General features: G+C 40.9%; 1 protein-coding gene across 2 annotated transcripts in view; it reads right to left on the bottom strand.

Annotated features, from left to right (window-relative positions):
- Positions 1-23,454, bottom strand: part of pdhx (pyruvate dehydrogenase complex component X) — a 257,707-nt gene that overhangs the window by 192,634 nt on the left and 41,619 nt on the right. For both annotated transcript variants that reach the window (XM_068045918.1, XM_068045917.1), the window contains exon 3: positions 17,291-17,391. In XM_068045918.1, coding sequence (XP_067902019.1) covers positions 17,291-17,391 — 101 coding nt within the window. The remainder of the gene's footprint in view (positions 1-17,290; positions 17,392-23,454) is intronic.

Raw genomic sequence — 23,454 nt, 5'->3', positions numbered from 1 at the left:
AATCATGTTCCCAAGCTAAGACCACACACAGAGACCATCTGCGGCTCAGATCTTTGCTCCTCAAACTGCTACAAACCTCACTCTCAACAGCTGTGAATGATAATTTCTACATCCATTGTCAGAGTCTTCCTTCTGACAAAACTGCATTTGCACAAGACTCTAAACAATGATCGTATATAAAAGAAGCTTAATAAAAGCTGCAATTAAACTCTGTTGTTGATTTTCTTAACCCAGTTTTCTTCCCATCATCTCTCCTAGAGTTGACTATTGTTTTTTTGAGGAATCTACATTCCTCCAATTATGATCCCCATAACCTTCACCCCACTATTGGGGTGAAGGCCATATCTTCAAACATATAGGTTCCAAGCTCTAGAATTGCCTCCCCAAATCTCTTAGCTTCCACCTCGCTCTCCTCCTTTAGGCCTGTTTAAAACCTACCTCTTTGACCAAGTGTTTGGTCACCTGTCCTAATATTCCCTTCTTTGGCTCATGTCAATTTTTGTCCAATTATGCTCCTGTGAAGAGCCTTGAGAACTACATTAAACATTAAAGGCACGATGGAAATGAAAGGTACTGTGGTTTGAGTACTATTCCACATGCACCCTTCACCTCACACAGGGACCACTCTTCCCACATGAAACGAGTTCCTGCAGGCTGTTCCCCCCACTGGGACATTACCAATGACCGATTTTATCCCTTCAAGCAGTAAGTTATATAACCCAGCGTCAATGATAGAATCACAGAATGGCTGTAACACTGAAGGAGGCCATTTGGCCTGTCATGCCCTTGCTGGCTCTCTACAAGAGTAACTCACCTAGTCCCATTCCCCAGCCTTTTCCCTGTAGCCCTGCAAATTTCTTCTCTTCACATAATTATCCAATTCTCTTTTGAAGGCCTTGACTGGATCTGCCTCCACCACACACTCAGGCAGCGCATTCCAGATCCTAACCACTCGCTGCATAAAAAAAAGTTTTTCCTCATCTCTCCATTGCTTTTTTTCTCCCAATCACCTGAAATCAGTGTCCTCTGGGTCTCAATCCTCTGCCAACAGGAACAGTTTCTGTCCAGACTTCATTTTGAACACCTCAATCAAATCTCCTTTTAATCCTCTCTTCAAGCAGAACAGCCCAGCTTCTCCAATCTATCCATGTAACTGAAGTTCCTCATCCCTGGAAACATTTTCATGAATCTTTTTTTGCACCCTCTCCAATGCCTTCACATCTTTCTTAAAGTGTGGTGCCCAGAACTGCACACAGTAACTCCAGTTGAAGCCAACCCAGTCTTTTCTACAGGTTTATCAGAACTTCCTTGCTTTTGTACGCTATGCCCCTATTTATAGAGCCCAGAATCTTGCATGCTTTTTTAACCGCTTTCTCAACCTGCCCTGCCACCTTCTATGATTTGTGCACATATACCCCCAGGTCCCTCTGCTCCTGCACACCCTTTAGAATTGTACCCTTATTTTATATTGCCTTTCCTCATTCTACTTCCCAACTTCTCTGCATTAAATTTCATCTGTCGCTTGGCTGCCCATTCCACCAGCCTGTCTATGTCCTCTTGAAGTTTATCGCTATCCTCCTCACAGTTCACAATACTTCCAACTTTTGTGTCATCTGCAAATTTTGAAATTTGTCTTGTATACCCAAGTCTAAGTCATTAATAGATAATCAAGCAAGGCAGGGGTCCCAACACTGACCCCTGGGGAAACCCACTACATACTTTCCTCCAGTCCAAAAAACAACAGTTCACCACTACTACTCTCTGCTTCCTGTCACTCAGCCAATTTCATATCCATGCAGCTATCGTCTTTTATTCCACAGACTTCAACTTTGATGACAAGACCGTTATGTGGCACTTTATCAAATGCCTTTTGGAAGTCCACGTACACCAATATCAACTGTACAAGCCTCTCTGTTACCTCATCAAAAAGCTCAATCAAGTCAGTATAAACACAATTTGCCCTAAACAAATCCATTTTGGCTTTCCTTAATTAATCCACATTTGTCCAAATGACTGAATTTTGTCCCGAATTATTGTTTCTAAAAGCTTCCCCACCACACAGGTTAAACTGACTGGCCTGTAGTTGCTGGGCTTATCCTTATACTCTTTTCTGAACAAGGGGGTAACATTTGCAATTCTCTAGTCCTCATTTTAGAAATGTGTTTTTTCTGTTTGCTGCTCTCTTACCCCTATGTTAACTACAAGTCATTCTCCTTTACAAGGAAGGTGAACAACTGCAGTCACTGTTAGTGCAACTGAGTTTTGTAAAAAGGGCCCTGCAGTTTCCTCTTCCTTCTCCGTGTAGAGAGAGAAATCTGCAAGTAAGAGGAATTACCAGTTAATCATATTTTTTTTTTTAGGTGAGGACAATGGGAAAATGCCTTTGCTCCTTTTCAAATAAATCCATGGGGCATTTTAACATTTATCTGGATAGACAGATGAGAATTGACTTAACCACTCATCTGAAAGAAGACATCTCCATCAGCACAATACTCCTTCAAACCTCAATATCTCTCTAAAGCTTGTAAACCTTCACTTGCTGTCTTCCCAAGATGGCTCAGCTAAGGTTAGAAGTTAATTGTCACAATTAATGAATCTGAAGTAGGAAACTGACCTTAAAGTGATTATGGATAAAGGGCAAGTCCATCATATTGTTTATTGGGCAGTCTGATAACAGATGGCTGATTATATTAAACAAAGGATAGAAATAGCAAGAGCGGCTTTATTAATGTGAGCTTGTAGCTCTGCAACAATCAAATCAGGTTGGTGATTAAAAAGTAAGAGCATTATATGGTCTGGACCTTGAAAACAGGAGGTGTTTGAGTTGGGGGTTACAAAAGTAGGAAAATAATTAGACAAGACTAACTGATGGGAAGGTCCTTGAACAAGTGCAAGAAAATAGAGCAGCAAAGTGGCAGATTACAGTAATAAAAATGATATACCGTGGAAGAGAGATATTGACTGATTCTAAATCACAGCTTTTGGCAGCAACGGCAATATCAATACTATGAGCTCCACGTCCCTGACCTCTATTCCTGGAAACAATTCCCAGGGTTTTCAGAATACTTTCTTCAAAATTAAGTAAGAGAGATTTAGAAAAATCAAAAAGGCAAAAATTCAGCGTATATTGAAGAAAAAAATTAAGTGCTGCAATTGTAAAAGGCAAATGTACTTGATTTGATTTATGATTTAGAGATACAGCACTGAAACAGGCGCTTCAGCCCACCGAGTCTGTGCCGACTATTAACCACCCATTTATACTAATCCTACACTAATCCCATATTCCTACCACATCCTCACCTGTCCCTATATTCCCCTACCACCTACCTATACTAGGGGCACTTTATAATGGCCAATTTACCTATCAACCTGCAAGTCTTTTGGCTGTGGGAGGAAACCAGAGCACCCGGAGGAAACCCACGCAGACACAGGGAGAACTTGCAAGCTCCACACAGGCAGTCCCCAGAATTGAACCCGGGTCGCTGGAGCTGTGAGGCTGCGGTGCTAACCACTGCGCCACCCAAACTTAACTATGATTCTCACTGATTTTCTCTTAAACAAATTTAATGCAAATGTTAATATATCTTCTCGATTTCTTTTTATTTTGAATTTATATCTCTCTAAACATGTAAATCTTTTTCACCCAGCAACAAACACAAACGATAAATGAATTGGAAATCGGCTAGCGCTTTCAAGGAAGAAAAATTCATCAATCACGAAAGGTATGAGCTGGCTTCTGGGTTTATAACTAGAATTCTTAATTGAGGTATACACAATGCAGCTTCTGCACTCTCTCATGGGAGTTCTGAAAATAGATAAGGTCTGCGATTGTGCACTTGTCAGCAAAACCACTATCGCACCAAGAGCAAAGCATTGAAGGTTCAGAACTACATCGGATTTCATCTACTAGTGATCCCATGTCAAAACAGTTACATAGGCAGCGAATTAAGAGTTTTCACTCTGAAAGAGTTGTGAAAGTAGGGAACACTTGCTGGTCATTATTCATGGTCTTCTTGTAGGAGAATTGATTGGTTACATAATATTCCTGAAGAAATCATGAACATTAAAAACTTCAGTAATCATGTTTTGGCCATTAGCGGCTATTATAAATTTATGTCTGTGGTAAATACCTTCTTTGGCTTAGCGGTGATAACCACTCGTGTAATCAGATCTCACATCATTTAGGTGCTGCTGTTGCTCTACTTGTAACTAATTATGTGATAGGGATTTAGCATCATGTCTCCTTTGACAGCCAAACTGGATATTGTGTCTTTTGTATGTGCTCTCACTTGTGCTTCTCCAAACCATTCGAAGGTGGACCAAGAAAGCACTTGGTAAAATGGGGCCAGATACAATTCGTTAAGCTGCTATATTTTACAAATCAGCAGTGATGAAGGAACTCAACTAATTCAATCAGTACAACTCAGCTTTTCATAATTCTCTAATATTAACCATATACATCATGTTACAACTGAGGCAGGAGGAGTGCACTGTCTTTTCTAGTTCCACTTCTCCACAGGTCACAACATATATTTAAATGCTTACCCAGTTACCGATGCAGTCAATCATGTACTCTACTCTTTACCCCAGAATAAAATGGCGCAGTGGTTAGCACAGCAGCCTCACAGCTCCAGCGACCCGGGTTCAATTCTGGGTACTCCCTGTGCGGAGTTTTCAAATTCTCCCTGTGACCGCGTGGGTTTTCACCGGGTGCTCCGGTTTCCTCCCACAGCCAAAGACTTGCAGCTGATAGGTAAATTGGCCATTGTAAATTGCCCCTAGTGTAGGTAGGTGGTAGGGAATATGGGATTACTGTAGGGTTAGTATAAATGGGTGGTTGTTGGTCGGCACAGACTTGGTGGGCCGAAGGGCTTGTTTCAGTGCTGTATCTCTATATAAAAATAAAAATAAATAAAATTAAGGCACAGATTGAAATATGAAAATTCCCTTTTAATATTACACACACACACACAGAGAAAAAAAACTGAAATTCTCTCTGCAAAGGTTTGTTGCAAAAAGACAAAAAAAACAGATTACTTTGGCCAAATACTTGATAATTCTTGAAGGAAAAAAAAAAGATAGGGAAGGAAATCAGTTGTCCCTTTTAGTCTGGAGATGTTCTGGAGATGTCGAGAAATCATCTGGTAGGCTTTCCAGGACAGGTGGCATCAGGAGTTTCAGCCAACACACACTCGAATCGCTGGGTTTTCCCCAAAGACAGGAGGAAAGAGGAGCTGACACACTGGCCTTCTCAGGGTCACTTTGAGAGGTGCAGGCAAAATGAGCTGGGGTTTCTTTTGCCTTGGAAAGCAAAACACCAACTGTCTTCAAAAACAGCCCACACCCCAACTGAGCTGAAAACAATCTCCAAATAGAAAGTCAACCTCCTGACCTCCATAAACCTTGACATGTGGCTTCTCTGTAAACATATTCCCCAGATCACCAAGGTTTCTGTTGTTTATTGAGTTTAAAGCACATGATTTCTAGCAAAGGTTGTTGTCAAACAACATCTCAAGTATCCTTTCATTGAACTTTGTAAAAAAAAAATCCATGGAATCTTTTCAGTTTTAAAAAACAAGTCCTCAAAAAAATTTAACAAATAATGGAAGCACTTTTGTAACAATCAAGGCAGCATTTGATCGAGTATGGCATCAAGGAGCCTTAGCAAAATTGAAGTCAATGGGAATCAGGGGAAAAACTCTCCATTGGTTGGAGTCATATCGAGCACAAAGGAAGATGGTTGTGGCTGTTGGACACCAATCATCACAGCCCAGGAAGTCACTGCAGGAGTTCCTCAGGGTAGTGCCCGAGGCCCAACCATCTTCAGCTGCTTCATCAATGACCTTCCCTCCAATGCAAGGTCAGAAGTGGGGATATTCGCTGATGATTGCACAGTATTCAGTGACATTCACAACTCCTCAGATACTGACAGTCCGTGCCCACATGCAGTGAGACCTTGACAACATTCAGGCTTGGGTTGATAAGTGGCAAGTAACATTCACGCCACACAAGTGCCAAGCAATGACTATCTCCAACAAGAGAGAATCTAACCATCTCCCCATGACATTCAACTGCATTGCCATCATTAAGCCCCCACCATCAACATCTTGGGGGTTACCAGTGACCAGAAACTAAACTGGATAAGCCAGATAAATACTGTGGTTAGAAGTGCAGGTCAGAAGCTGGGAATGCTGCGGCAACTCACCTCCTCACTCCCCAAAGCCTGTCTACTATCTACAAAGCAAAAGTCAGGAGTGTGATGGAATACCTTCCACTTGCCTGGATAAGTGCAGCTCCAACAACACTCAAGAAGCTCGACACCATTCAGGACAAAGCAGCTCACTTGATCGGCACCCCATTTACCGCCTTAAACATTCGCTCCCTCCACCACTGACGCACAGTGGCAGCAGTGAGTACCATCTACAAGATGCACAGCAGCAACTCTATAAGGCTCCTTCGACAGCACCTTCCAATGCTGCAACCTCTACCTCCCAGAAGAGCAGCAGACGCATGGGAACACCACTACCTGCAAGTTTCCCTCCAAGTCGCACACCATCCTGACTTGGAACTATATCGGCGCTCCTTCACGGTTGTTGGGTCGTTGAGGCAGAAACCCTTATTGCGTTTGAAAAAATACTTGGATATGCATGTGAGGTAATGTAACCTACAGGGCTAAGGACCAAGATCTGATAAGTGGCATTAGGCTGGATAGCTCTCGTTTGGCCGGTACAGATACGATGGATGGAAATGGCCTCCTTCTGTGTTGTAAGTTTACCATCTACCTAATAATACAAATTAATGGATATGCTACACATCCCCATGTCAGTGGGTGAACTTGTTTGATAACCTCTAGTTTCACTACTGCATCCTCATCTCCTGACTGCCTTTGCAGTTTTCTGACTCTCTATATCGCCTTCTGTTTTTCGTCTCTGTACAACTTGAGCAGAGGGGTAAAATGTGGCAGTCATTGGTGTTCTTAACCCATAATATCAACACAGAGTTCCCAATTACGTGACAAGCACAGCAAAGCTGAAAGGGGTTGGTAATTGAGCATTTCATTCTTTGCAATTGACAATGGCAAAAGGCCTTCAGCCAGGGCCTCCAATTTATTTTTGATAATGTATTTGTCTTGTGTAACCCTCCAGCCATTCTGTAGCATCTGCTTTTGATCCTCTGTATTGCAAACTGCCCATCCATGCTCCATCCTTTGGCAACAAATACCATGGTGCTGTAAAGGCTCATCCAGCTAGTGTCAGAAACTGAAGACATTCCGCATTCAAGATGTGCTTGCCTCTTGAAATCAGGAAGGAGGTCAGAAAACTTAAAAACGTGCTTACATAAATGCCCCAAAAGCAATTAGCAAGGACTTCAGATCTTTAAATTCTTCGATGGAAGTTGTTGCCTTTGCATTGATGTAGTTAAGGCAAAGTGTGCACGTAACTCACAAGTACCTGGATTGGCATTAGGATTAATTTTTCATGTATCCTTTGCCAGGTATAAGTCTGGATCTGTACTAAACATTTCTACCCGCTTGCACATCAGACTGTATTATGCCATCACATCAGTACAACAACTCACTGATTTACTGTTGAAGATGACAGGCACAAAATCTTAGATAGTTTTTTTTCACCAGAAGACTAGAGAATGAAAACACAAGGACAGAGATAAAGACAAATCTGAAGCCTCCTTAGATCTCAGTGAATGCAATCTTTGGCACTGTTGCTTTCGAAGTGCTGCTCATTTCTTTCAGTCAAGTATTGTGCCAGTTTTCAGTATTCTTCTTAAGGGGTCCTGTAGATAGCCTTTGGAATTAGAAGTGGCAAAATGCAGGAATTGGTGCAGAGCAATTACATTTTTGAGAAGTCAGAACCAGTACTTGCAGTTTTAGTCAAGGTAAAATCAACAGAAAAATGTAATCAGAAGGTGATGAAATGCAACAAAAGGTACAAGTAGCATGAACATTAGAAAAAAATGACTGTTCAAAGGGAAAATAATGGCAATTCATCACAGAATGGACTGGTATTTGAACTGTCCACTGTATTATGTACCCTGTTGTACTGCGCAGAGTTGGATAATCTAAGACAAGCTGTCACACAGTTAGCCACTGGAGCTTATGAATCAAAGTCACATGGTTTATTTTACCAATTTGAGTTAGGTCTTAAAGCTACTACTGGCAAAGCAGCACATCAGAACAAGCTGATTTTCGAGTCCATTAAAATCACACAGATTATCACTTCCAGCTCTGAAACACATTGGACCTTATTGAAAAAAAATGGCAATTCAAAACATTTTCCAAATCAGATCAAGCAGGCACTGGTCACACCGAGGAGTAACAAAGCAACAGTTATATTATCCCTGAAAACACATACATTCAGATATTACTATATAGAACAGAGTCAAAAAATGCAGTTCAATGACGGGGACGAGGGTTCCAGTGACTTAACTGATTAAATTACAGCCTTGCGTCTCCCTCGGAAACATCTAATTATCGCTTTCAACAATGGCTGCATATTTTAATTTCCCAGCTGGCTTGCAATTATGTGAAATTTTACTTCTGCAAAAGTCACTCAGAGGTAAAATCAAATCCCAGGAGCTCTGGTGTTTCAGGCCAAACATTCTGGTGAATGAACATGCCTTTTTACAATGTAATGATAATGATGTTTAGAACAGGGTATTGCACCACTGCAAAGTCAGCAAGGCTCTCATATTAGGATTGGTTGATCATATCACATTTCAATGTTTCAATCATGCTACATTTTTTCCCCAAACTGTTTGCTATTTACTATAAATGATGGACGCTTACTTGACTGTCTGCTCAGCACTCAATATAAACATGAAAATGTTTTCACATTTAACCAAAGATGTTAAAAAGTAACTGATCTATGAGTAGATCCATCTTTTAATCACTCAGCTTCCCAAAACCACTGCAATAAATATTGTATTTTACAACTGTCTGATATTGTGGCAGACAACAGAACAGCAATACGGTGCTTTAGTTTAACTCTGTTTATATGTGCTGCTTTCAGTAAACTCTGATCAATTTAATCTGTCATGTAGTCATCAAGCTCCAAGGACATGTTTAAAGCCTCTCATTCCCACCTCTGACATATAATCAATTTGTTTGTTAAAATAACAACATGCAATAAAGTCTGAAACCCTGACTTTCCTGATTCATCAGCAGCTGTCAAAATCAGCCCCGTCACTATACAAACTGCAACTAACTTTCCTAATTTTCCCAAGAAACTTTCACAACTTGATTAGACTTCCAAAGTCACAAGAATACACAATGTGGAATGGTGAATTACTATACAGCAGTTAAGTCTGTGAAATTTTATAGGTATGCTGTATGAGTATGCATTTAGCAAGAATATTTAGCAGAACTATTACCAGATCTAGAGGATCCCCCAGGTTGGCTTTAAGTGAGGAAATGCCACAGTTTTAAAAACAATTCTGCTGTTAACTGACAATTGATTACATTGAATGTTTTACATGTGAATCACATGTAGGTTTGATTTTCCACAAACACTGCTCCAGACACCTAATCAAACTTTTGCAATGATTAGTTTTTGGGAGCAAAATAAATTATCTTAAAAATAACTAATTAGCTCAACCCCAATCTGCTCACATATCAACCTGCTGCCCCCAATTTCTCAGACCCTTGCAGTCCAGTTCTGTTCTATTCCATAATTCTGCTGTCCCCACCTACATAGAGATCCTGACTACCAGTCCTATATCCCACCTCATCCTACACATTCTGTCCGCCCTCTCTCCATGATATTGTTATTGGCATATTCCTCACGCCACTTATACTGACAGTGACCACAGTACTTTACCATTATCTTCCAAGATTTTGTTGCGATCACAATCCATTCGCCATTGGCTACAATTTATAGTGAGGGTAATACAGTTGAGGTCATTGAATCACCATGTAACATGTGAAAGCAATGTGTGTTTGTTAAAATACTGTATTTTAGACATTTATAAGATGTGGAGTATCATGTGTTGTAGTCATTAGACACGAGTAGCAGACTGAAAGGCTCTAGTAATCATTTATCAGAAGTTTGACCAACAAAGTTAACTGAAAACAGCCTTCCAAAATGCCTCAACTGGTATGCCTAGCAAAATATGTGTATTTACTGCATACAGTTCAAGCTTCACCCCTCCCCATGTGATTTACAGTTGAATGTTCAGTACAGGGAAGATAATTGACTTGTGAATATCCAGCTACTGTCTATCTCATCCACCTGAAATTCTCTATGATATATGAACATTATTTCAGACCTGAACAAAAATCCTGAGATAATGATGTACAATGGGTTTTCTGGTAGATCACAAGTTCACTGAATGGTATACTAAAAGTTGATATTTTATGGATTTGCTGACTAGTGGACCATAAGTTTGCTGATTTTTGTATTATGGATTTGCTGACTGAGATACTATGGATTGGCTAACTGTTGTACTATAGATTTGTTGGTCAATGCCCTATGAGTTTGCTGACTGTGTTGACTTCTACACTGAAAGCTATTCCCCTGCTTCCCAGTCTAAAGTACATTGCTTTCCTTTGCCCACTGGTCTTCTGGGCTGGATCTTGCCCTTTCCAGGGTCCTAGTTTGGGTCCTCCTCCTGGTGCCCTTGGCTCCCCAACTGCTCTCCTGGATTCAACCAATACTCCTGACACTAACTTCTCAATTGGATTCCACTTCTCTGATGTCCTGGATTATGCCATCATTTTTCCTCTGCTCCTGTTTTCCATGGATGCTATTCCATTCCTCCAGTGCATTACTGGATTGTTCTCCATTCCTCCACTGGTTTCTGAGATAACTACCCATTTCTCCATATCTGCTCCTTCTATGGTTCTAAATTTAATCTCTGTTCCTCAGTTGACTGTGAAACTGTTCTTTGTCATCTCCAGATCCTAGTGACAGATCTAATAGTTTATCCTCCTGATGTTGACTTTCCTTACATTCTGTGGGTAAAGCTCAATCACTTCAGATATAGAAATGATCAGATATGCTGCAAATGACTATGTGGGTCTTTGTGATTCACCATTGCCACTGTGGCCAGTTAGAAGATGTAGGCTGCATACTTACAGGTTGTATCCATTAGAAGAGCTGCCACGTTCCCCAATGGGGCTTTCATAATATCTTTCTTCAGCTACTGAATTGTTGGAACACTTATACCAACATGCTTGACTTGATAGTCTATGGAAATGAAATCAGCATTTAAAAACATCCCATCTAAACCCTCTCCACTAGTTCAGCATTCTGTTCCCCTTAATACTGCCCTGTTCAGTTGCCTCAGAAAGTTTTATATGTCAAAGATCCTCCACAAGTCTAAATTGTTATTGGCATACTATAATTTTGCTGTAACGATGTGACATGGGTCTAACCTAGTTTAAAACACTAACTCTCAATTACTATTACATAGAACAATTACTCTGCACTTCGTAAGGTTAACTGTCATGCAGACCCCCACCAGCCAAGAATGAGGCATATTTATTTTGTCTTTTGAACATTAATTTTAAACTGTTGCTGGAATGAAGAAATGATTTGTTTGAAGATCACCAGACACTGGGCTGGAAGGATATTTGCATCCTAAGACCAGCTGCTTGTGGAGATAAAGGACTATTCCCTGCTCCAATTAATCCAAATGGATTTTGATCACCAGACATTGAAGGTGTAAAGCAGCGCATTCCAGAGACTGCTAAGGTAATACCATACAATAATAAGACACGTAAACCTCAAGAGAGAAAAGACAAGTTGAAGCCTGAACTGGGCCTAACAAATGGCAAGAGTTACCGGCAACCAAAGGCTCCACAGTGAACCTAAAGGACTGGAACTACCAGATATTGTCTCACACTTTTCCCCTTTATTCTTTTCCACTTTTTCTGTCTCTATCTGCGTGTGTATTTATTGCGTGTGCATTCTTGCACGGTCGCGTCGCATTATTCGTAGTTGTTAAAGGCCTGCTCGGGTATGCAATTGAAACCCGACTCGAGCCTGAAGGAACCACATCCAACCCGAACCCGACCCGGCCTGAGTCCTTTGATTTTTTCCCATGCCTGACCTAATCCGACTACTGGAATGAAGTTGATTATATCAAAGAGCTTGTGCTCTTTCTTGGATGGAATGGAGATGTTCACTCACTCACTGCAAACTAGTGTGAAGTCTGGATACACATTTCCTGTCTTGACATCCTGGCTGTTCAAATTTTGAAGCTTTTCCCTCCCTGAGCAAAAGGCAGCACTGTGTCTTACTCGGCCAGGCCCGATCCGAGCGGACCCGAGGACGAATGCCAGACCCAGAAGAGAGACCCAACTCAAACCCAACAATTGTCGTTGGGTCTGGTTGGGTTCGGGTCATGTAGCCATGCTTTAGTAGTCGTTAACTGGATTAGAGTTCAAGATTAATAAACTTCTACCTTTCTTGATAAATCTAAGGAAACCTGTTTGATTTCTTTGCCTTACAATTGGAGCAGTGCACAATTTGGGTGGCACAGTGGCTAGCACCGCAGCCTCACAGCTCCAGCAACCCAGGTTCAATTCTGGGTACTGCCTGTGTGGAGTTTGCAAGTTCTCCCTGTGTCTGCGTGGGTTTCCTCCGGGTGCTCCGGTTTCCTCCCACAGTCAAAAGACTTGCAGGTTGATAGGTAAATTGGCCATTATAAATTGCCCCTAGTATAGGTAGGTGGGAGGGGAATATAGGGACAGGTGAGGATGTGGTAGGAATATGGGATTAGTGTAGGATTATTATAAATGGGTGGTTAACGGTCGGCACAGACTCGGTGGGCCGAAGGGCCTGTTTCAGTGCTGTATCTCTAAATCTAAAAATCTAAACAAGGATTCACTAAGGGGGAGCTAAAAACACAGTGTTTTCAAATTAAACCCTGTTACGGTTAAACCAGGCAAAGGCTGAGAGGGAACCCCTGGGCCCCTTCTCACCTGGTCGTAACATTAACCCATGATGTAGTCAACCAAGCTGTTTAAAAAACAAAAGCAAAATATTGCAGATACTGGAAATCTGAAATAAAAACAGAAAATGCTGGGAATGCTCAGCAGGACCCATCCCTTCTTCCAAACCTATCCCTTGCTGTGTATTCGCAATACCCTCTGACTTTCCCCTATTTGACCCTAAACGATCTGTCCTTAGCAAAGGCCTCAGCTTCATCCGCGTATGCCCCCACCTCAATGAATTTCGAGCTCAGCATCATGCTGAGCTCTTCTTCTGTCACTGTCGACTTTGCACCCCCTTCTTTGGCCAGAAGTCACAGAGTTATTACAGTAGAGAAAGCGGTTATTCGGCCGATCGAGTTCATGCCAGCTCTCTGTAGCGCAATCCAGTCAGTCCCATTCCCCTGCTCTGTTCCTGTAGTCCTGCAAGTTTATTTTCCTCATGTGCCTATCTAATTTCTTTTTGAAATCATTGATCGTTTCTGCTTCCATCATCCTCGTAGGCAGCGAGTTCCAGGTCATTACCACTCATTGCGTAAAAAGGTTCTTCCTTACATTCCCCCTGTATCTGTTGTCCAAAACCTTGAATCTGTATCCCATCTTCAAAATCCTTTTAGCTCTTTTGATCACATATTCATGGCATCATAGATCAATCGACATAAAAGCTGCATTTCTGCAGGGCAATACTTCTTAGAGAGAAGTGTTTCTGAAACCACACAATGAGCCAGCAGTTGCAGAAGGAAAACTATGGAGCCAAACAAATGTATCTATGTCCTGAATGATGCTCCGAGGGTGCTGTATTTTTTGCTGATATCGGTTTTGCTGAAAATAGGTTGTTTTCAACTGAAAGCAGATTCCACAATGTTTTATTGGTAAATAAGATTAGACTAGAATTTAAAATTGGGAGTCAAGCTTCTGGGCTTAAATATATTGGTCACAATGTTAAGCAGAGTAGATCTGGAATAACTTAAAATGAAAAATCCTATTTAGAGAGAATTACCCCCAATCCGGTTAATCGTGCTTGGTCATCACAGAAAGATGATGATGTTATCTCTAAAGAAGAGACAGAGCAATTGCAAATAAAAACAAGAAATGCTGGAAATACTCAGCAGGTCTGGCAGCATCTGTGGAGAGAGAAGCAGAGTTAATGTTTCAGGTCAGTGACCCTTCTTCAGAACTAGCAGTATTTTGCTTTTATTTTAGAGCAATTGTAAAGCTTGATTGGTCAGTTGAACTTGTGCACTCAGAGTAGACCAGATGCTCACTTTGATGTGTTGGAGTTAAATACTATGATAAAACAGTCTCGATTTTGGGGTGTTCTAAGGGCAAATAAAACATTAAAATAAAAAAAATTCTGAGAAATGTGTATTTAAGCTCCTATCCTTAGGTGACCCAAAGCACATGAAACTAGTGATTTTTACAATGCTTCACTTGTGGATCTTCCTGATGGATATTCTAGTTCAGCTGGTTTTATAATATTTCTTATGGGTAAGAATGGAAAATGTTATCTTTTAGCTTGGGAAGTACCCTGACTGCAGAAACACTGGCTCTTGTGAAGGCAGTGGATATGGGATTCTATTTGTCAAATATTTTAAGTGAGATTCTATACAAGGGACGTACTTATTGAATATGGCCACTTTACAGGCTTCTAATTCAATCTTCTACAATTTTAGATTGTAAGCCCTGTCCCCATTTTATTTCCTTTTTCTTTGCTGGTTTGTTTTTTCTCTCGTTTCTCTCTTTTATTCTTTTCCTTGCTTTTGGATGGCAGCTATTCAGGATCCTGCCATCCACACCTCCTCTAGACACATCTTTTGTTTCTTTACTTTTGCCATTAAAAATAATGTTCTGATGAAAGGTCACAGACCTGAAATGCTAACTCTGTTTCTCGCTCCACAGATACTGCCAGACCTGAATATTTCCAGTATTTTCTGTTTAAGGAACATCCTTTTACATAAAAAAAAATGCCCACAAGAAATACATTGTTTTAGGTTGGGGGAAGGGAGTAGAAGCACATTCTAAAAATGCTAAGAGATCAAAGCCAAACAACATCAACCAAAAATTCTTGATGCTTTGGGAAACTTTGCAAAATATTCAACACTCATTCATGAATAGTAAGCATTTTATATATCAAACTCTATTAAACTAGCCTCGAATCCTATACTAAGTGCAGAATGGAAAACAGTAATGAAGAGTCTATTGGCAATATTAAAGCTGCACAGCCCTGTTCTCCAAATTCTGATGCGCTAGCTGATTTCCCGTAGCCGTCGACACAGGCAGTGCAGACCAAGTGTCGTCTTTAGCTAAACAATGGTAAAGGCAGGAGATAATTTGTCCAGTGTGTACAGTTAGTTTTGTTCCCATTTTAAATTCACATATCCTTACTCTGATATAGTAATTCGGTTTTATAAAACAGTTAAATAGCAACACATAGCAAATTGGAAAGCAGAAATGTGCAGTTGGTTGGAGCAGAAACATTTTACAGGAAGATCTGCTAAACCAAGGTACTGCAGTGCCACCACTGCTGAGAAGGTTTAATTACAACATGATAAGTTCTGTTTTCATTCTAAACTAGCAGAGACCCGCAAGACATTTCCAGCAAAATTAGTTTCTTTATTTTAACAGTACTTATTTAAATCCCCTTCCCATGACAACCCTCTCATGCTATACCCATCCTATTCCTTTCATCCCCATCATGTCATCCCTATACCATCCCTCCTATGCCATCCCTCCACCACCACCCATGCTGTCCACCCTCTCCACCTCACCTTCCCAATCCCTCCAGCCAGGGTAACTATGTTGTTGGGTCCCCCTTACCTTCCGCTGTTTTTTTTCTCCAACAACCCCTCCCACGCACCTCGCCACCATCAATAATGGAAAATTGAGATACAAAAGTGTGACAATAGGAAGTAAGGGTTTGTACACAGGAAGTGCATGCAGAAGATTGTTACTATATTAGATTGAGATACCTCAGTTATTCAATGCTCTGAAATATATTAATTAGCAATTTTTATTTTTACAATGGAAAACCTAGCGACAGGGTCCATGGTGCAAAACATTAATGCAGAAAAGCAGGAGAAATTTTGTAGAAATTTAACCAGGGAACTTCCTGATCTTTACAACGCTATAAAGGGATTTCTCACTGAACTGTTGAAGGAGCGCAGTCAATTCATTGCTTGTGTTAATAGGTCATGCAGCAAACTGTAGGACTGGAGAAGCTATCCCTAACACTGCCAGGACTTCGGAGATGTCAATAAATCTCAGAGCAATTATGCCGTTACTTCAGACAGATTTGCCAATGACATTCCTCATTTTAAGAATCAGTTCCCTGGGTGATATATTTAAGGGCTCCTTATGCATTATTTAGTTAAGTATAGCTGAAAATTACAAACCAGTCTATATACTAATCAAGTTTTGTTTGGTAGTAGGCACTGTTAGCTTCTACCTTCAGGCACTAAGTCAGCAGATTCCAGAACTGATCAGCATACATTCAATAAATCTTTCCTGTACACATTATAGGCTGAAATAGTTTCCTCCAATCATCAATAAGACTCCAAGAAAAATAAAATCAATACGACCCATTTATGGGTGTAGAACAGTCTGCATCTGAGCAAGTATAGAACGTTATTGTTAATTTTGTGAATATTACCAAGGCCTACAGACTTCATTTAAAACTACTGGTAATTCCATTTAATTAAAGTGCAGGATAAATGATAGCGGACAGAGAAATTAATGAGAAATAAGCCAGATTAATGTAGGCCCATGTAACCAAAACCACTGAGACAACAGAAATCAGCAGCAACATCTAAATAAAGCATGCCTTTCTCTGTAAAATCCTGATTGATGTCAGCACTTTTCTGCCACACCCTCTGGTAACCTAGAGGAAAACCATAAATCTCCTAAGGTTCATGAAGGCAGCTGCTTATTTCATAAAACGTTCCATTTATTTCCCATTTTGTAATCCAGATCTGACATCAACCCAGGCAGACTATTAACTTTTTCAGCACCTGAATACAACTCTTGCTGGAGGAGTTGCATATGAAGACAGAACGAAAAACTGTGGTAACATCAAAACCTCCGAATTGCAGGTGTACCTCTTCAACACACTTTCCTTCATCAATTCCAAGCAGTTCAACCAGCAATTGATCTCCATAGAGTCAAGGTCTGCCAATTTCATTCATTAGCAGCTGCTGAGAAAAGTCTAACTCTATCCTTCAATTTTCACAGCCTCCTTTCCTTGTCCTTGAACTGCACAACATTGAATTGAGCTGGTACCTATTTACCATGCTTTGTGAGTATGGATGATGAATGACTCTCTTGATAGGAAATTAATTTTCTTACCATGATTTTTGCTAGCACACCGTCATCACTCGAGTCCAAGGTAACGACAGCTTTGTCCGTTTCAATTTCACACAGGGCATCACCAACATTAACCGTTTCACCTGGAAAAAGGAAAAAGGATATCGGAAATATCACCTGTTGCTAAGTTATAAAGAACTTGCATTTATATAGCACCTTTCATGCCCTCAGGCTGTTTCAAAGCACAGTAAGCAAGTATGACAGCCAACTTGCACATGACTGGTCCCACAAACAGCAATGAGATAAATCTCCAGATAATCTGTTTTGGTGCTATTAATTAAGAGGTAAGTGTTGACAAGGACACTGTAGAGAACTGCCCTACTCTTATTTGAATACTGCCATAGGATCTTTTACCTGAGAAGGCAGATGCGGCTTCAGTTTAACATCTTATTCAGAAGATGGCACCTCCAACAGTGCAGCACTCCCTCAGTACGGTACTGATGTGAAGGCCTAGATTATGTACTCAAGTCCTGTAGTGAGGCTTGAACCCATGACCCTCTGACTCAAAGGCATCAATGCTATCACTAGCTAAGGTTAACATTTCTTTTACAACTGATAAAGATGCTAGTTACTAATCAGCAATACATCACGAGCAGTAAATATAATAAATTGAGGTGGTTCCACTACTGCATAACCACTTTCTGATAAAAGCACAACTAACTTTTTTTTTAAAACTGCTTATAGTGTTTTCAAAGCTATCATTTCACAATTATTCAATGTGAAAACATAGAGCAGAGTGAAAAAATATGGGGAAGGGAACGGAAGAGCAGGAAAGGGGATGGCTAACATACTGATGTCGCACAGCTTTGATACTGAACATTGAGGGAGTAAAGGTGAGAAGGCTGTCAAGTAAACACTGAGGCCACTTGCTTTTACCCCAAACATCCAGCAGTGTGTGCATGTGGAAGACCCAAAACCCAAGATAAAGGTAAATAAAGAACCGGTGATAAGCATCAATATATATTTTGTATTTAAGTTTTGGTTTGGATGCTGTGAGGGCAAAATGTTAAAGCACCAAATTAGCAACAGGATCGGATTTGTCTCACAACAAAGATTCTCATTAGCTGTGTAGCATAAAACAGGATATCAGGCCATTTAAGGGACACCAAATAGTTTACTTTATCCCCATTTGACACCAAACCCATCATTTTGCTCTCATGGCTGAATGTCAAGTGCATGCCACATTGGGAACAATTCATACTTCTTGCATTGTTCAAGTCACAATTTGTCTGTTCAAACAGCTTAATCTCTATTTTTTCAAGTCCTTGGCCAGAGATAACAGGGCAATTGAAAAACAATTCTCAATGAATACTACCAAGCATGAGATCATGGAAAGCTTTCTATTTCTCACCCTGGTTGCAACACATCAAAACATTGGTCCTGCTGAGGAGCTCTTTAATTCTGTGAAGCACTGGGCACAAGGTTATAGATTTGCTTCTGATTACTAAACAGTACATTTAAATGGAGTTCCAGTAAGTTCCAATCTAGCTAGCGGTTAAATGAATGTCTTTCTGGCTCCCAGCAACCAAATAAAGATTGAACTTTTTTACATAAATTCATATCAGAAACATCAGTATTACCACCAGGACTGTGCATTCGTGAATATCCCCGAATCATATTACCACCAGCTTAGTAGTACCATTAGCACCATACATTCTTAAATATGGTCTGGATGTTTAGCTACAACAAACACTTCCAGATCCCAAAAAAGATACACATAAGAAGTCCTCCATAATGCTACTTTCATATGCATTTCCAATATTATTGGGATCAAAATACACACTATTCTCAGAATACTAGTATTATGAGTTTAAAACTGCTAAGTTCCACAGGTACATAGCCAGTGAACAGCTACAAAAATGATGCACAGATAACATTGTTGGAGCAAATAACTTCACTGATCTTCATTAATGTTGTCAACCCTTCAGGAATTAAAAATTACTTACTGGCAAGCAACCCAGGAGAAAAATCAGAGCAGCATTAATAAATGCATATTTTTTTCATTTTCTTTGAGCATTTTAATTCATTAGTTATAAAAATATTGGGGATGAGAAAAAGGCTCTGACTGTGGATCAGTTGGAGCCAGCAACTCACATGATGAAACCTCTAGCAATATATGCTACTACAGCTGGCAATTCAACGTGGCTTAATTCCTATTCCAAGGCAATAGAGAGCAGTATGATTGAATGTGCATAGCCCTTTACCATCCCAGGAAATTAAGCCATTTCACCCACTCCCCGACACATACAAACATCCATAAACACACATTACACAAGAGGTTAGAAACATATTAGACATGAACAGCACTTCAAGAAGTAACAGTTACAGTCACTGCAACTACAATCTCAGAGAGGTGCAAAAATAATAGGGTAATAAATGTAGGGGATTTCAACATCCCCTATATTAGAGGGGATAGCAAAAAGCTTAAAGGGGGCGGAATTCTTAAAGTGCATTCAGGAGAGCTTTTTGAATAGACACTACAAGAGAAGGGGCAGTACTGGACCTAATCCTAGGGAATGAAGCCGGACAAGTGGTAGAAGTGTCAGTGGGGATGCATTTCGGGGATAGCGACCATAACTCTGTAACATCTAAGGTAGTTATGGAAAAGGACAAAGAGGGACCAGAAATAAAGGTACTCAATGGGGAAGGCAGATTTCAATATGATAAAACAGGATCTGGCCAAAGTGGACTGGGAGCAGATTCTTGTCGGAAAGTCTACATCAGACTAGTGGGAGTCATTCAAAAAGGAAATAGTGAGAGTTCAGGTCCAACATGTTCCTGTAAAGGTGAAAAGTAGGACCAATAAGTCCAGGGAACCCTGGATGTTTAGGGATATAGAGCATTGGATAAGGAAAGAAAAGGAGGCTTTAGAGTGTTGAAAACAGTGGAGGCACGAGAGGAGTATAGAAAGTGTAGGGGGGGGTACTTAAAAAAGTAATTAGGAGAGCGAAGAGGGGGCATGTAAAAACACTGGCAGTCAAGATAAAAGAAAATCCCAAGGCGTTTTGTAAGTATATTAAGGGCAAGAAGATAACCATAGAAAGAGTGGAGCCCCTTAGGGATCAAAGAGGAAATGTGTGTGTGGAGCCAGAGGACAGAGGTGAGGTTTTGAATGATTACTTTTCATCTGTGTTCACTATGGAGAGGGACGATGCAGATGTCGTAATCAGGGAGGGGGACTGTGATATACTTGAACAAATTAGCATTGAAAAGGAGGAAGTATTAGCTGAGTTAGCGGGCTTAAAGGTGGATAAATCACCAGGCCCAGATGAGATGTATCCCAGGCTGCTATGTAAGGCAAGGGAGGAGATAGCAGGGGCTCTGACACAAATTTTGAAATCCTCTCTGGCCACAGGACAGGTACCAGAGGACTGGAGGACAGCGAATCTGGTACCATTATTCAAGAAGGGTAGCAGGGATAAACCAGGTAATTATAGGCTTGTGAGTCTGACATCAGTGGTAGGGAAATGATTGGAAAAAATTCTGAGAGACAGGATTAATCTCCACTTGGAGAGGCAGGGATTAATCGGGGATACGCAGCATGGCTTTGTCAGGGGGAGATTGTGTCTAACAAATTTGATTGAATTTGTCGAGGTGACTAGATGTGTAGATGAGGGTAAAGCAGTTGATGTAGTCTATATGGACTTCAGTAAGGCTTTGGATATGGTCGAAAATGGGAGATTGGTCAAGAAGGTAAGAGCCCATGGGATCCAGGGTAATTTGGCAAATTGGATCCAAAATTGGCTTAGTGGAAGGAGGCAGAGGGTGATGGTCGAGGGTTGTTTTTGCGAATGGAGGCCTGTGACCAGTGGTGTACCGCAGGGATCAGTGCTGGGACCCTTACTGTTTGTAGTGTACATTCATGATTTAGACATGAATATAGGAAGTATGATCAGCAAGTTCACAGATGACACAAAAATTGGTGGTGTCATAAATAGTGAGGAAGAAAGCCTTAGATTACAGGACGATATAGTTGGGCTGGTAAGATGGGCAGAGCTATGGCAGATGGAGTTTAATCCCGAGAAGTGTGAGGTGATGCACTTTGGGAGGACTAACAAGGCAAGGGAATATACAATGGATGGTAGGACCCTAGGGAGTATAGAGGGTCAGAGGGACCTTGGTGTACTTGTCCATAGATCACTGACGGAAGCAGCACAGGTAGATAAGGTGCTTAGGAAGGCATATGGGACACTTGCTTTTATTAGCCGAGGCATAGAATATAAGAGCAGGGAGGTTATGATGGAGCTGTATAAAACGCTGGTTAGGCCACAGCTGGAGTACTGTGTACAGTTCTGGTCACCACATTATAGGAAGGATGTAACTGCACTGGAGAGGGTGCAGAGGAGATTCACCAGGATGTTGCCTGAGCTGAAGCATTTCAGTTATGAAGAGAGACTGGATAGGCTGGGGTTGTTTTCCTTGGAGCGGAGAAGGCTGAGGGGGGACCTGATAGAGGTATACAAAATTATGAGGGGCATTGATAGGATAGATAGGAAGAAACTTTTTCCCTTAGCAGAGGGGTCAAAAACCAGAGGGCATAGATTTAAGGTCAGGGGATTTAGAGGGGAGTTGAGGAAAAACCTTTTCACCCAGAGGATGGTTAGAATCTGGAACACACTGCCTGAAGGGGTGGTAGAGGCAGGAACCTTCACAACATTTAAGAAGTATTTAGATGAACACTTGGAATGCCATAGCATACAAGGCTACGGGCCAAGTGCGGGAAAATGGGATTAGATTGGATGGGTGCTTGATAGTCGGCACAGACGCGTTGGGCGAAGGGTCCGTCTTCGTGCTGTATAACTCTATGACTCCAACTTGAACCGGATTACATAGTTCAGCCAGCGAAGAGTAAAGTTGCGGCTGCTTTTCAAGCAATTCAACTGGCAACTTGAGAATGGGTAGAAAGTCAGGAGTGCCTACCTTGATTTGGCACTTTGGGAATGCAATGCAAGCAGGGCAGCAGCAGCAGCTCAAGAATGCAGAGAGGCTAGAGCTCATCAAGTAGTTCAGATAATAAATACAGCTCTTACAACTTTACGAAAATGTATCAAGTTCCCAGACAGGATGCACCTGTTGTGAATTACATAACTCAAAAGTAGTGATATTGCACTGAATAACTGATACTGGAGTGTGACTTCCCTATGTAACTTATACTGCAGTGCGATTGCACTACATTACATCTACTCAAGTGCGAATGCACTGAATAATTTATACAACAGTGATATAGATTCATATTTCAGTGAAGTTTATTGAGAAAGGTTGCCCTTGTAGCTGGTACTGGACTATCTGTTACAGCCTCCATGGAAGCTCACTCTCAAAGTTCAAAAGAGCATCAACAGATATTATGTGGCTCTGTGTGGGATATCCCATTTATACAAATAGAACAGCTACCATAACATACCAGCAACAAAGTTACCAGAGTGAAACTGCCATTCAGAACCAAAGGTTATACAAACTGGTTCTCATACCAATGTGGTCTCCCACTTCGACAATGAAAGTGCTGATAAACTTCAGCACTTAACATTATAATTTGAATTCTGGGAAGATCGTTTAAAAGATTTTAATGCTTTATCACCAGTTCCACTGGTCAGGGCAGGTTCAGTGAGCAGCTATGTATCATGTGATCATGGGAAGTTTCATGATTGCTCAGATGTAATATTACACCAGTGTTAATCCCCCTTTTGCTGCATAATAAGTGTTAATATAAACAGAAAACTTAAAATGCACAGACGATCATATTGATACAATCACCACCAACTAGTTGTTTCAAAATGAGGTTGCACTGCCCTCTACTGACTGGAGCAAAGAAGGTGCTTTTTCCTTCTGAGGGATTATAATGCCAATAACTTTTAGTTTCAGGTACTCAAACGGCTCTATGACCACCAGACATCCCAAAGCACTTTACAGCCAAAGTATTTTTGAAATGCAGTCACTGTTATAATGTAGAAAACACAGCAGCCAATTTTGCACAGCAAGTTCCCACAAAGAGCAATGGGATAATGACCAAATAATCTGTTGTTGAGATGTTAATTGAGGGATAAATATTGGCCTGGTCACCAGGGATAACTCCCCCGCTCTTCTTTGAAATAGTGCCAAAAACAGCACCTCCAACAATGCAGCACTCCTTCAGTGCTGCGCTGCAGTGT

The sequence above is a fragment of the Heterodontus francisci genome, chromosome 14 (assembly GCF_036365525.1).
Source record: "Heterodontus francisci isolate sHetFra1 chromosome 14, sHetFra1.hap1, whole genome shotgun sequence".
Lineage (NCBI taxonomy): Eukaryota > Metazoa > Chordata > Chondrichthyes > Heterodontiformes > Heterodontidae > Heterodontus > Heterodontus francisci.
Note: the sequence above shows the minus strand (reverse complement) of the source record. Positions and strands in the feature narration are given on the sequence as shown.